This window comes from Colias philodice, chromosome 12 (assembly GCF_061535455.1).
Source record: "Colias philodice isolate Cphi_HAF_F1 chromosome 12, ilColPhil1 Martin Lab GWU primary, whole genome shotgun sequence".
Taxonomy (NCBI): domain Eukaryota; kingdom Metazoa; phylum Arthropoda; class Insecta; order Lepidoptera; family Pieridae; genus Colias; species Colias philodice.
In genome coordinates, this window is record NC_143097.1 from 5,926,439 (window position 1) to 5,940,839 (window position 14,401).

The window sequence follows — 14,401 nt, forward strand, 5'->3', positions numbered from 1 at the left end:
TATAACGAAGGTTGTTAACAGCTGATGTAATAAGTCACAAATATTACTAATATTTTCTATAAAAGACAAGAGTAAGCCATTCCAGCCCACGGTCCAGAATGCAACTTGCATTTTGAAAGGCAAAGTGACTTATGAAATATGTTGAATTGGTTGCCTTACTATTTATGCATATTTTTTTGGATTTTTATTAACATATTAATGTTTATTACTTTATGCTGTAAGGATAATTGTTTCTAGAATATATTTTGTTTTTGATTTAGTTGGTGATTATTTACATGAACGTACAAAATAAATAGGAAAATTATACAAATTGAGTTACTTTAACAAAGCGTGTTCAGGCGTCATTGTCCAGTCGTGTTTATTTTTCAATTTGAATAGTTGCATATTATGATATTGTAATCATATCTACGATTATGGTAAAACAACCATCAACTTCTAAATGTAGCATTTAATCCTTTGCAGAAGGTGAATAAATACAATAAGTAAGATATCTCTATACAAGGGTGTATCTCTGTATTCTGAATGTATAAATTGTTATTAATATAAAATAAAGATATTTGACTAATATCATTTTTGCTATCTGTACACACATATCTAGCCTTAAGTTATAGATGACCTAGGCACAGTACTGGGTAGGGTTCGACCGATTTGGCCGAACTACGAGTCTTAGAACTATAAAAGCCCTCTATTTACAGTTCTAAGGCACATTCGATCTAATATCTCCCTAATACGCTTCACATTCATCCCAACCAACCAAAATGTACAAGCTGGTAAGATAAACTTTTTACTGAAAAACATTTGGCCTTTATAATTATTATTTTATTATTTGGTAATAAGTTTTGTTAATAGACTTTTGCAACGTTATACTGGGGCAGTTAGAGCATAAGAAGCGTGAGACCTTAAGTTTGATACCAATAAAGAAATTAAAGCTTTTAGCATGCCATGTTATACCAAGCGCAAGGGTTTAAGGTTGTTGTTTACATACTACTTCAACATAAAGAATCAATATTTTTGGAGCCATTAACGTGAACATTAATTTAAAACTTATGTACCCTAAAATACGGCGTAATTTAGCTAAAGAAAATACCTTAAAAACATGCTCCACTACCATCAATCATTTTTTGCACGTCGCTTCAAATGTGAAAGTGATATTCGCGGTATATTTTTATCGTATCAGATTAAAGAGTTCTTATTGAACTTGACATTCTCGAGCGGCAACGACCTTCCGAGGTCAGTGGTTACTACCTATACGGTAGACTTTTAAATGTCTGTTTGAGTGAATAATTTCGACAAGTAAATGCCAACCTTTAGATATACCTATCCGTTTTTATTTATTTCCCTTACGCTGTATACTTATCTGTATCATGTTTACCTAGAGGTACTTTAATGTCTACCGAGCCTGAACTTTGCTTTTAACATTCTTCAAAGCATTATGTATTTATTTTAAATATTGCGTTTCACATTAAAAATAACAAATATTATTATTAGTATGTAAAGAGTTTATGCAACCTATAATAAATAATAATAACAGATATTATAACAATAATTGTTAAAGTCCCTAAAATCTAAATCCTAATACAATTGTTTCGTCAGAATCTATTTACAGAATTAAGTCATGACAGTGTCATATCTTAATTAGATCTAACACCGACATTTTGTTGTAATAATTCAATACTAAACAGTTAATATATTAACGAAATTTACTGTAATCATTTTACAGCTGATACTATATGATGAACATAATGTGACGTTATTTTAAGCGGCATATTAGTTACGCCAATGTGTGGACGAATACCGCAAACTCTGTGACCACTACGATTAGTGTTAACGCAGTTGCTCGGTAACTTTACAAGGCGTGAGCAGGCATGTAATTATCAATGCACTAGCACCTTAATTAATACACGCTTGTCGTACTCTATCTTAGCAGGATAGCAATGGCGTTAGTTGAACTATTGTTTAACGAGACCACAAAAGTCCAGTTTTCGCACGCCTACACTGCGTGGTTCTTATGGTTTATGTCCTTGTTATTATATAGGCGGACACTTCGTATTTGTTCTACATTTATTGTATTGTACATTATTTCTTAGAATTCTATATATTATTATCACAATTTATTTCAATAAAGTATCAGACCTATGTAAGCTTGCCTTATTGGTAAGATGCGGTTAGATTAAGCACACGCAAATGCATTGTCATCTTTTAACATGTTATTAATAATTAATTGCAATCAACAGGTCGTCCTCACCGCCCTTCTGGCCGTCGCTGCCGCCGCACCCGGCCTCATCGGCGCCCCCGCCCTCGCGCCCTGGGGCCATGGTTACGGTGTCGCCCCCGCGTATGTTAGCGCCCCTATCGTCAAAGCTGCAGTCCCTGTCGCTACTTCATACGCTAACACTGTCAGGGTAAGTTCAAACACAGATAATATAATATTAGGTTCAATATTATTAGAATACTTATTGATGATTATAAAAATTTACTCTTGGAGGACCCGATATAAAGGCCGGTTTCACTTCTGACTTATAACGTGATAGATTTTTTAACACATGTTCAAATAAGACTTTTTCTTATAGTCAATAGTTGGGAAACTGACTAAAATAACCAAAAATTAATAATTATTACAAAAACTGAAAATAAAGTTTTAACATACAAGATATATACATACATTTCAATTAGGTTCAATTTAAATGCCAAAGAAATTACATATCTAAATGCAAATGCCATATCAATTATACTAAATAGAGAACCTTATATACCTATAGCATTATTATAATTATTGAGTACATAGGCTTACCTTACTGCAAATTGACACTAGTCGACAATTTACAACGAGAAATATTTATGTTTATTTGAGAATGAATAATTCATCATGCACATTCATTAAAATATATTGCTAATATAATAATGTAATAAAATGTTATTAAAAACCGTATTCCGTGATAATACTTATATAAAATATTGATCTACATTTTGATTATTTCTATCTCAATTCTCAATACAACTAAATGTGAAGACGTTCAGTTTCGTAAATCACGCTGTACTAAAGCTTTATATTATTGACGAAATGTTTATACACATAAATGTCTTATTTGAAAATGTGTTAAGAAATGCCAGTAATGAAATCTGCCCTTCTCTTACTTACTTTTCACTGTGCATCCCACAAAACATAAATAAAAAATGTAATAAAATCATCATCATTCATTAAACATTATTTGCTTTTTAAAACAATCAAGGCAAAATAAAGCTAACTGATAACACTTGAAAAACTTTACATGAATGGAAAAACAAAGAAGACCCGTTTAAGAGATTTCATGAATGAAAAATTGTTCGATAGATCGCTACACCAGCTGTCGTTGCCGCGCATGCCCCCATAGCTGTGGCTCACGCGCCAGTTCTTGCCGCACCTTTGGCCCACGGATGGTAATACCCACATACCAGGCTACCAGGCTACCACCACCACAGCCTAGCTGGGACCATACCACTCGGTCTTAGTCCAGAAGCGCAACAGTCAACCTCTACCTAAATAGTATTTAAACTTGTATAGTCTAAAAACATCGAATGTAAAGTGCCAACATCTATCACTTTGGAATGTTTAAATTATATTTATAGCAGTGAAAGGAAGTGTTTTAATTTTATAACCCATAAAAATAAATCAGGGAAAAAGCGAGATCAAATTGCCCGTAAAACTTAAGTGAGGAAAGGTTAGTGTAAAATTATTAAATTAAACCGCACATTCGATATGATTTTATAAAGTGAGCATGAGCATTTATTTTATTTATGTCGTCAGTATATGCCGCTGGTTGGAAACAATACTTCCTCGGTTTATCAGAACCCGTTCAATAAGAATAAGTAATTCTCAAATACGAATCTTTACATCCATTTTTCGAATATTTTTGTATTGAGTATTGACAAAAATAGTTATCATTTCACAAGAAACACAATACTCCGCTAAACCTTAATAACTCCTAGTATCAGACAACATCTGAAAATACTAGTCAAACACCTTTTTCGTGATGCACTTGCCCAAATACCCACGCATCTAGCTAATATACAAAAGAACAAATGACAAAAACGCAAACATTACACATTAATTCGAAGCTTTACCGATGATTAAAGTGGATATATTTTAATACCACGTATAATTACGCATTTCTGATAAAAAATAAGGACAGGCGGATATATTTTTATGCTACCAAAATGCTACAAATGTAAGTACCAAAATGTAACACCATCATTTATTTAAATGTTAAGGTTACATGAGTAACCCAAACATTGATATATAAATAGCAAGAAAAATGTATTCATCTTGAAGATTCTTAAAGAAAGCAAACGTATATTCCATTTTTACATCTTCATCAATAAGAGTCATTAGTGTACACATAATGAGAACTTATTACAACAGGTGCATTAAATTATTGTTGTGTATTGTCGGGGAGTAATAATAGGCATAAGCTGAGGCTGTGTCCATATATAGTGGAACTTATTCCGCATGCCGTTTATAGGACAAGTAGTTATTGCTACAAATATATAGAGAGTTGTTAATACCGTATATTTATGTAACGATGGGATCACAGACATGTATATATAAGTAGACAACGCAAGTACCGCGATCTGTATGAAAACCAAGCGTGTCATATTTTTTGTACTGACCTTGACGCGTTATGACGTCACGAGCGCTTTTTAGTGATGTTAATTTCATTTTACGCTAAATCGATTAGGCCGCCACTCGCGCGGCGATTCTAGTATCGTCCTATCCCATCGAAGTAAATCGAAAGAAATCAGATCAAACTAGATCTATGTCTAAGAGGTAGTCAAATAAATGAATCGTAATCGATTACTAAATCGATTCAAGACAGAAAAATGATAATTACCATAGACAGAGGGATGATAAAATAAAGTTATAAACCTTTTAATATTCTAACAAGTAAACTAATGTGTTTTAGCTTTTTCTTACATATGCCCATTGAGTTACCATGTACTACGTACTAGAGAGGCCATCGAAAGAAAGTAATGAAACTGTCAATCAATCAATCTTTATGTCCCGTTGCATCGATCCATTTTCCTTTTATGTTCGGGTTACTTGGAAAACTGAAAAAACAAACATAGTCTAAGCAATAAGGAGTTTTCTTAAAAAACTCCCAAGATGACACTTTAACTAATGGCGTCCATGTCATAATATTTATTTTTAGTACCTTTGCATTAAAATACTTAAAAGTTCTAGGTCAAGTCGTATTAAATGACAAAAAAAATCTATGCCTTTTTTTCTGAAAAATTGCTCCTTCAAATTATCATTTATCTGTTCGATTATAAAATCGATTAGAATCGAGAACTGTTGCATCAAATGAACATCACTAACCACAAAATTGGACAGAAAAATGAGAACAGAAAAATGAGAAGACGCTATTCATTGCTTGTTATCATACGACGCGATCTTTACCGTGCCAAGTAAAAGCCGCAATGTATTCCGAATCATTTCGTATGATTTGGTATCCGTGTTTGTCACGATCGTTTTCCACAGATATTCTTTATTTGATTTTAAAATAAATAGTGCATATTCTGATTAGAAAATTACTTACCGGTGGAAGGAAACATCTCTGCTAACTCGGCCACTCACAGCTGTGGAGTTTCTGCAGTTTATAACGGCGTAATTCGGCATTTTACTTTATTCAGCTTCACGTCTTTCCTTGGCGAACTGCAAGCGCGGACTGAGTGTAGGCCAGCGTCAAGTAAGTTTCATAATCGTAGTTTGGACACGGGAAGTACATACACTCGCTTAAGGCCGCTGCATACGTGACGGGAAAATACCTCGGACGGGACGGGAGCGGGACGGGCACGTGATTGCCTCGTTCACAACGGGAACGTGGTGCAAACGCATACGCACCGTGACGTGATTCTGATCTAACGTGCTAGTGTTGTGAACAACGAAAGATGGATTTATAATAGTTTAATTTATAATATATATAAGATTATTTATAATATTTAAATTTATAATAGCTGCTATAATTTTGTAATGGGATCTAGTTTTGTGTAATATAAAATTATTTATTGTAATTTACAATATATTTGCATGCTCAATTACGAGCCAGAATGTTTAAGAGTCTATGTAATATGTACCTGCCTAACATCTTTGTAATCTACATTCTGCAAATAAAATTATTTTGGCATTTTAAACATAAAATACGTAATTCAGAACACGATGAAGTGTCACAGGAATCATCATAGGTAAAAAGGACTATAGTTAGGAATACCACAATATATTCATTAAAATAACACTAACCGTTTTCACTGAATGATAATTCCACAGCAACTTTTTCGCCATAAATAATTTTTATATTTTGTGTCTAAATATTGTGGGTTCGCTAAATTATACAAAGCTGGATATGAGCGAACACATTCGATCAGTTTTTCGTCGTCCATTTTCGATACTTGGAAGGCGTCACTATTAATCTCTCCGGCACGAACGGAGCGACTGTGCATACGTAGCGAAATCACGGACGGGACGGGGCACGTGCGGGACGGGACGTGCTAAACATCGTCGGCGACGATATTTTTCCCGTCCACGTTCCCGTCCCGTCGATGTTCCCGTGACATATACGTATTTGGATACATTTTGTATGCAACGATGTTTCCAAAACTTCCCGTCACGTCCCGTCCGGGTAAAATCCCGTCACGTATGCAGCGGCCTTTAGTCTATCTTGATATATGTCCGTGGATGGGATTATCTGTTCCCAGATTTGCTCTGTTACTAACCACACTTTTTGTGTACCTTGTAACCAATGTTATTATTTTTGTGAATTGATATCAATAAGCGCTTTTTACTTTCAATAAATATTTTAGGCTCAGAAATTAAAGGTTAAGCTTAACGCTATGGTGCAGATTAACGCATATACCTACTATCTTATATAAGAAATCATAGTCAAATACTAGCAGCTCTATATAATTACCAAGATACTGGTCCAGTCACCGCCTTGTCGTCGAGCGAGAATGAAGCTTTCATTGGTCCAAGGTCACCCCGCAAAAACCTTAACATTTTGTTATAGAGCACAACTACAAAAAATACATCAAGTTTTAACGACTTATTGAACTAAAATGATTTCAATTGTGCTCCCTATTTTAATAGTTACTAAGGAATAAAAAATTGTTTTATTTTTTATTTTCGACAAACATAAAATAAACACGTTTTTTAAGAAAAATCTAGAATAAGTGATTGGGTACATATTGCTGCATACGTCTACAACTACAAAAAAAATAAAAGAGAACATCGTGTAAAGAAAGCTCTCCATATTTTAATGATAAGTCAATACATGGGAAAGTAATTTTATTTATCAAATACTTTTAAATCCCGCGAAAGAAGGACAAAATAAGATACATTCGAATTTAAAAATCTAAATGAAATGCTTAAATAAGTTAATTAGTTATAATTAATGAAATAAAAAGAACAAAAAACGATCACATAATTTATACTTGCATTATGCTAAGCTCTCTCACCTTGACAAACCAGATAACCAATGAAATAATTATTTATCTTTAAGCTATTGCATAGCTTCTATCGCGGGCCTTGAGCGCGGGGACCGAATCGAGAAATTCCGTAACGAAAAACCTCACGCTCCCCACTCCGACGGACACGGAGGTGTGGCTTGAAGGCATAGCATGCAATAGCTTTACCGCGGCAGTCCCCGAGTGCCACACGTCATTTTTATATTATTAATTATTCCAGGTCAGTTATATATTAAAATAGAATACAATATGGCGCATTATATAATAATTTGCCACGTGTATGAACGGAAAACAAAAATATTCTATAGTAATATACTTAGCTCAAGTAAGAATTACCTATACATTACACATCTAAAAAGTATTATGGAACACGTGAACCAACCCGTAAAAAAAACTCGCAGCTTTTATCAGCTGTTATCATTTTTGCGAATATTAATCTCCAATGTGTTATTATAAAAATAAGACAGATAATAATTACACAGTATTACAATATTAGATGGTAATACTGTGATAATTATTTGTATAATGTAATTTCAATATTAAAAAGCTTATTGTGTGATGAATAACAATGTAAAAATTCTTTATTTTACAATGACAAGGATATAAATAAAACCTTATCGTAACCAAAGTATATACACAAATTAAGGAATAAAGAAACATTAAATACTAGATAGCTGTATTTAAAGATGTACAATGCGTAACATCAATCCAGTGACAATCATCAAGAAACGTAAAACTTTTGCAATACCGCGCTGAACCTTCCTAAACCTTCCTTATTTGTTATTTGCGATAATTTTTATCTTTCTAATGAGAAATTACAACTATTACCGGGCTTTCCTGGATTGAAAAATCATTTGGCTTTTAAGATTTGAAAGATTCAATAAAATGATTTTTCTGCATGACACTTTACTTATCACTACATAGTATAAAACAAAGTCGCTTTCTCTGTCCCTATGTCCCTATTTCCCTATGTCCCTTTGTACGCTTAAATCTTTGAAACTACGCAACGGATTTTGATGCGGTTTTTTTAATAGATAGAGTGATTCAAGCGGAAGGTTTATATGTATAATAACATCCATAAATAGTGGAGAAGTACTGTTATTTTTGAGGTTTCTAATGTGATGTCGTAAAAAATTACATTTTTTCCGCTTACATTGCAAATGCAGGCTGAACCCTACGAGTTTTATCAAAATAATGTTCTAAGTATTATACACATTGAAAAAGTCTACAGAAAAGTCCGTAATGGTATATGTCTATCTCTTAAGGATAACCCACAATAACTTTTTTTGTCATTTACTTTTTACGACAAATAATGGTTAATTTTCGAAGCGATTTTAACCAATACAGCATTAATCCTTAACCAATTAAATACCTTGAATACATTGTTCATTTAATATAGATCTATATGGCCCTTTACGATTTAAGTGAATATTTTCGAAGATATTACAGATTTAAAAATTGCAGGGCGTAGCGTTTGCGGCGGTACCGGTTGGCCGCCATTGCACCCGTGCGAAGCCGGGGCGGGTCACTAGTACTTTATAAAATAACTAATGCCAATTAGATGCATGAACTAACAGAATTATCGTTTATAAAAGTATGTTGTTTTTAAAATGTAATATTATTAGGTAATTTAAATTTAATCTGGCTGCCCAAGATTGACTTTCACGCGATGAGTAAGCAAACTCGTTGAACTTGACTTTCGATACATTTGGAAGCTGAACATTGTATAAATACGATCGACATATGGAAGAAAGTATCAGTTAATCAGTTTTTGTCGTTCAGTCCCGAACTAACACAGACCACGATGAACTCGCTGGTGGTGTTGCTTTCCGTGATGGCGCTGGCCGCCGCCTCTCCTTCAGCACCCGCTGTTCTCAGCTATGCGGCCGTACCAGCCGTAGCCGTAGCTCCATCTGCTGTGTCACACCAATCTCGGATAGACATCAAATCATCTCCGGCTGTCATCTCCGAGACAATCACACCAATCGCCCGCTCCGTTGTAGCTGAGCCCATATGCCGCATATGTCCCGATCCCCCTGCATACGCTACTCCCGTCGCGTACGCTGCCCCCACCGCCTACGCTGCACCCGCTGCCTTCGCCGCGCCGGCCTTCGCCGCCGTTGCTCCTGCAGCTATCTCCAGCCAATCCAGAGTAGACATCAAGTCATCCCCAGCCATCGTCAGCACCGTTGCCGCCGGGCCCGTCTTCAGCAGCTACGCATCTCCCATCGCGTACAGCGCACCCGTCGCCTCCATCTACTCGCCATCTGCTATTGCTGCAGTACCTAACGTAGTAGCCGCCCCCGCCGTCGCTGCTCCCGCTGTGGTGTCTGAAACTCCTGAAGTAGCGGCCGCTCGTGCTGCTCACTTGGAAGCTAAGGCTGCTGCCCTCAACGAAGCTCACGTCATCCACAAACGGTCCGTCGTTCTTAATGGCCCCGTTCTTTCCTACGCATCTCTGCCTGCTGCTCCCGCATACTCTTCCTTGGGACACAACTACGCTGGGTCTCACGTGGTCTACCCAACTCCCTTGGCCCACGTTTCGTCCTACGCGCATGCTCCTGCTTTCGCAAGAATATATTAAGTACCATCACGATTGCGAGGTGTCTACGCCTCGGTTCAGACTTGACGAACTACTATATAACTTTAAATAAATATCATAAAATAATAATAAATATTTTTTTTTATTTCTATTCCCTGGTTAAACATAATAATTATATATTATGCATTGGGGTAACATTTTCATTTTAACAAGTGTGACATAATAATAAAATTAAAAACTATACAACAAATTTAAAAAAAATACGTTTGAAATAAACAATTAAAAAATTGACGTTCTAAATAATGTGTATGTATTGACTAATGACTTGTTTATCACATTTCGAACCATATCTCATAAGTAAATAACAGTCCAAAGTAGTCGTTCCTTTAAACTCAATGCTAAAAATAAATCCAATTTTTTATTATTATTTTAAGCCTACGTTTCATTGGGTAATGGGTACATAATACGTCAAAACGAGTACTACCTACCAACAGAATTTTGATAACACTGAATGAGACAATTACTTAGCAACAATTGCCATATTTTGAAATTCTCAAAAAGTTATCATAAAAGGAATCGCATTTTCCTTTTAAGGTTTGAAAGTTTTAGTAAAAGGTTTTAAAGTATGATATACGCAGATACACACCCACAGATATGACGCTAAATAAAAATTATTTTCTATGTAATAACAGAAAATAATATAAATCTAGTACAATCATTATTTACGAAGATATATTTTCGTAATAATTAGTAGGTATGCATTGTCATATAACTTGAATGAATACTCCAATTCGTGCATACTTTGACAGTTGGCTTTGTTACAAAAGCTTTTTTTCATCGTTGACGTAAACCAGAGCACGTTTGATGCTATCAGATTGCATTAGAGATTACATGTCGACAGATAACGTCTTTTGTTGAGAAATATGGCAACCCTGTAGTGACTTGGAGTCTACACGCGTTGTGGACAAACAGGCATTGTCTTGTGCTAGCACGTGTGACCTGCTCTAATGTGAGTAGTGAACCATGAAAGATATGCATTTATTTGTTATTCAGACGCTTTGGAAATGAAATAATCGATTCAATCGCAATATTATTCAGAATATGTAAATGCGAGGATGCGCATTTTTATATCTTCCGATATCGGGCCAGATGTACAATGTTTGTATTTTGCTTCTTATATAGTAACAAAGCCTTTTTGGTTATTGCTTTTAATCATTGTACGCTGTATATGTTCGCTTGAACACGCGTAATAAATTATTTTATAGGTAGGTAGGTTTCCTTAATTACCTACTCTAAATATTTTTAGAACAAGGACAACAATTCTTACTTATTTTTATTATTTAACACAATATATATTAGATATAATTGTTTCCTTTATCTAATTGTGTATGATTAAGTATTTAAATTTATAAAATACTTTTTTTTTATTCATAATTACAAACTTACCCCGTAAGTAAATGTAACTAGGTATGTACTTATATGTGAATCTGAAATATCACATCTCCTTAAATACAAGTCTTCCATTCTTTTAATATTCTTCCATTTTTTTAATATATATAATAATAACATTTACGCGATATAAAGTAGGATTATCTTGAATTTACCATCTTAATAAATGTTTAATAGCCTTTCACTGTGATTAATATAAACATGTTGTTACTGTGTTAAATTACTTATTATGTAGGTCTAGCTCATATTTCAACTACATCCCATACCAATTTTATTATCCTCGTAATGTATTATTATAGGTGAAACAAAAAACTATAACAATTATTTTGGCTACTCTATAATATATCTCCATTGAAGAATAATTTATGGATATAGATTTCATTTATATTCACATCGACAGCATACTTACATTCGATGTAACTTCCGCATCTAATAGTGGTCAATTGGATATAGGTAGTAAAAAACATTAGACGACATGATATTTGGCGATATAATTTGAAGGTGATTCAGTGGCATTTTTATATACGTGTATTGGGTAAGTAGCGTCGCTATATAAGCTATCGTCGGCACATGTTAGACATCATTTGATCTAATTTCGTTGATCAAACAACACAACACAGACCACGATGTACAAGTTGGTGGTGTTGTTCTCTGTGCTCGCGTTGGCAGCAGCTAAGCCCAGCTGGGTGGCTCCAGTGACTTACAGCGCCGTGTCACCCGTGGCCTACAGCGCCGTCTCACCCGTGGCCTATACCTCCGTCGTGTCTCCAGCCGTCAGCACCGTCGTGTCGCCCGCCACCAGCTCCGTCTCACAATACAGCAGCAGCGTAGTTCACGGATCCCCCGCTGTACCTGCAGTATACAGCGCCGCCTACGCTCCAGTGAGCCATGCCGTCGTCCCCGCTGTCACCGGTTGGTCTCAAGCCCCTGGATCTCCCGCTGTTGTCTTAGACGCCGTACAAGGTGTTCCTTTGGACACCCCTGAGGTCGTCGCTGCTCGCGCTGCCCACTACCAAGCCAAGGCCTTATCTGGAGTGCACAGAATCGCCAAACGCTCGCTCGCCGCTGTTTCCCCTGTCACCTACAGCTCGGTTGTATCTCCATTGGCCTACTCCTCCCCCGCTTACGTTTCAGCGTACTCCCCATACGCCTACTCTGCCTACTCTGGCCCAGTTGTATCCTCTTACTCCGTCTACCCAAGGGCCCTCTCTGTCCACCCATGGTAAAAAATATCCGATTTTAACCGATAAAATTTGATCAACGAACATGTACAAAGTTCACTGCCAATAAAATGTTTGAAACAATTTTTATTGTTTTAGTATTAACCTTAGGTATTAACACCTGTTATTTAAATAGTATGCAAGTATGCCCATGCCTATCACTTTTTTATTTTCTTATATTATGAAATAAAGTATTATCATTTTGAGGTTAATTATTTCATGTTGACAATACTGTGACATAACAATAGCCAATTAGTCATATACATCCCAATTTTTTTTCTTTTAGTAATATTATTTGAAGTAATAATTACCATGTATTATATCTAAAACTCATAATGTATTTTTACAAAAATATCAAATATCGCAGAATGTAAACTTTATTAAATTATTACTATCTAGTATAATCTAATATTTAATGCAGTTTTGAAATATTTAGATACATTAAATGATAATTCTTTTTTTAAGTATTTTAATTTTATTCTTTAATTAACATCAATTTACATAGTTTTATAATTACCTCAAAATATGTATCTTATTAAAGTTTATTATTAAAGTTCTTGTATATTAGTGTATCTTATACCTACTTAATTCATTTTTGTCTATCTTGTTTATACTTATATTTAATTCAAATTCCAGAGAAACAAATTTAACTAAGCTATGATCTTCTTAAGGCTACAGTAGGAACGAAAAAAAATTGCATAGTTTTATTTATTTGTTTAATAAAATTCGATAAATTGTGTAAAATCAAACAGATGAAAAGTAACTTAGCGAAAAGTTCACTACATAATCCGTCCTAATAATGTCCTACATGAGGGTGGAACGACCCGTAAGCGCCTGCGCCATAATGTCCGAATGGTTTATGCAGTATGGGAGCAGCTAAGACCGGAGCAACAACTTCCTTCACAATAGGCACAATCGATGAAATAATTGCTGGGGCCGAATGCACATCCACTCGTTCTTGATGGGAAACCGCCAATGGAGCCAAGCCTGTTAAGTGCGTAGCTACTGGGGCTAAATGGCCAACGTGCGCCAATGGTTCAACGAAATGCGGTGATCTCTTCAGTATGTGGTGGCCAAGGGGCTTAGCGAATCCGTGACCAAATCCATGGCCAAGGCCGTGTCCTCCATAGCCGTACGCATGGTTAAGGTAAGGCACTGGTATCGGTGCGGCAACGGTGTGCAATGGCGCCACTGGTATAGCATAACCATGACAGAAGGCTAGAAATGCACAGAAACACAATAAGCGGAACATTTTCTGACTTTGCTTATGGCCTTTAAGTTTGGTTACTTATTGGTACTGCTTGTCTTGACTAACGCTCCTTGTGACATGACCCTTCCTCTTATACTACTAATTCTGATTCACGGTGACAGGATTGAAGTTCCTAATAATAGATTGGTCACGCTATTGAGCATGGTTAACAAAAACTCGGAATTAACTCGATTGTTAGGTAACTGGAAATAGGCATGATTAGTTTCAGTGTCTATATACTGTAAGGTTCCTTTTTAATATGAATAATTTTATGAAATTTACCGAGCTAACTCATAAAAAACCAAAAGTGGGAAAAGAACGAGTCTGAATAAGTGTGTAAACACACCAATTAATTACAACATTATTAACTTAAAATATATGTACTTAACGTGCAATTAGTTTTAATTAATTTAGACATAACCAACGTTTATAACTAGTGATTTTACA

At 35.3% G+C, this 14,401-nt stretch overlaps 4 protein-coding genes and 1 long non-coding RNA gene across 5 annotated transcripts in view; 4 read left to right on the forward strand and 1 right to left on the reverse strand.

Annotated features, from left to right (window-relative positions):
• Nucleotides 1–14,401, forward strand: part of LOC149484046 (uncharacterized) — a 130,502-nt gene that overhangs the window by 88,494 nt on the left and 27,607 nt on the right. The gene's annotated exons all lie outside the window — the stretch shown is intronic.
• On the forward strand, nt 701–3,614 carry LOC149484066 (uncharacterized). The gene is made up of 3 exons (XM_089701621.1): nt 701–770; nt 2,235–2,402; nt 3,332–3,614. The coding sequence occupies exons 1-3, from the start codon at nt 759–761 to the stop codon at nt 3,419–3,421; spliced, it is 270 nt and encodes an 89-aa protein (XP_089557747.1). The 5' UTR covers nt 701–758; the 3' UTR covers nt 3,422–3,614.
• Nucleotides 9,260–10,154, forward strand: LOC149484067 (uncharacterized). Its single transcript, XM_089701591.1, has one exon. It carries the CDS (start codon nt 9,299–9,301, stop codon nt 10,076–10,078), a length of 780 nt encoding a protein of 259 aa, XP_089557717.1. The 5' UTR covers nt 9,260–9,298; the 3' UTR covers nt 10,079–10,154.
• LOC149484068 (uncharacterized) lies at nt 12,057–12,789 on the forward strand. The gene has a single exon (XM_089701604.1). The coding sequence runs from the start codon at nt 12,112–12,114 to the stop codon at nt 12,709–12,711; it is 600 nt and encodes a 199-aa protein (XP_089557730.1). The 5' UTR covers nt 12,057–12,111; the 3' UTR covers nt 12,712–12,789.
• On the reverse strand, nt 13,427–14,006 carry LOC149484069 (uncharacterized). The gene has a single exon (XM_089701611.1). The coding sequence runs from the start codon at nt 13,955–13,957 to the stop codon at nt 13,499–13,501; it is 459 nt and encodes a 152-aa protein (XP_089557737.1). The 5' UTR covers nt 13,958–14,006; the 3' UTR covers nt 13,427–13,498.

What these genes read in the sequence shown, in the direction of transcription:
- LOC149484068 (XM_089701604.1), top strand. Translation starts at nt 12,112, where the DNA reads ATGTACAAGTTGGTGGTGTTGTTCTCTGTGCTCGCGTTGGCAGCAGCT.
- LOC149484067 (XM_089701591.1), top strand. Translation starts at nt 9,299, where the DNA reads ATGAACTCGCTGGTGGTGTTGCTTTCCGTGATGGCGCTGGCCGCCGCC.
- LOC149484069 (XM_089701611.1), bottom strand. Translation starts at nt 13,957, where the DNA reads ATGTTCCGCTTATTGTGTTTCTGTGCATTTCTAGCCTTCTGTCATGGT.
- LOC149484066 (XM_089701621.1), top strand. An exon ending in CATACGCTAACACTGTCAGG is followed by an intron (nt 2,403 to 3,331) that starts GTAAGTTCAAAC and finishes ATTGTTCGATAG; the next exon opens with ATCGCTACACCAGCTGTCGT.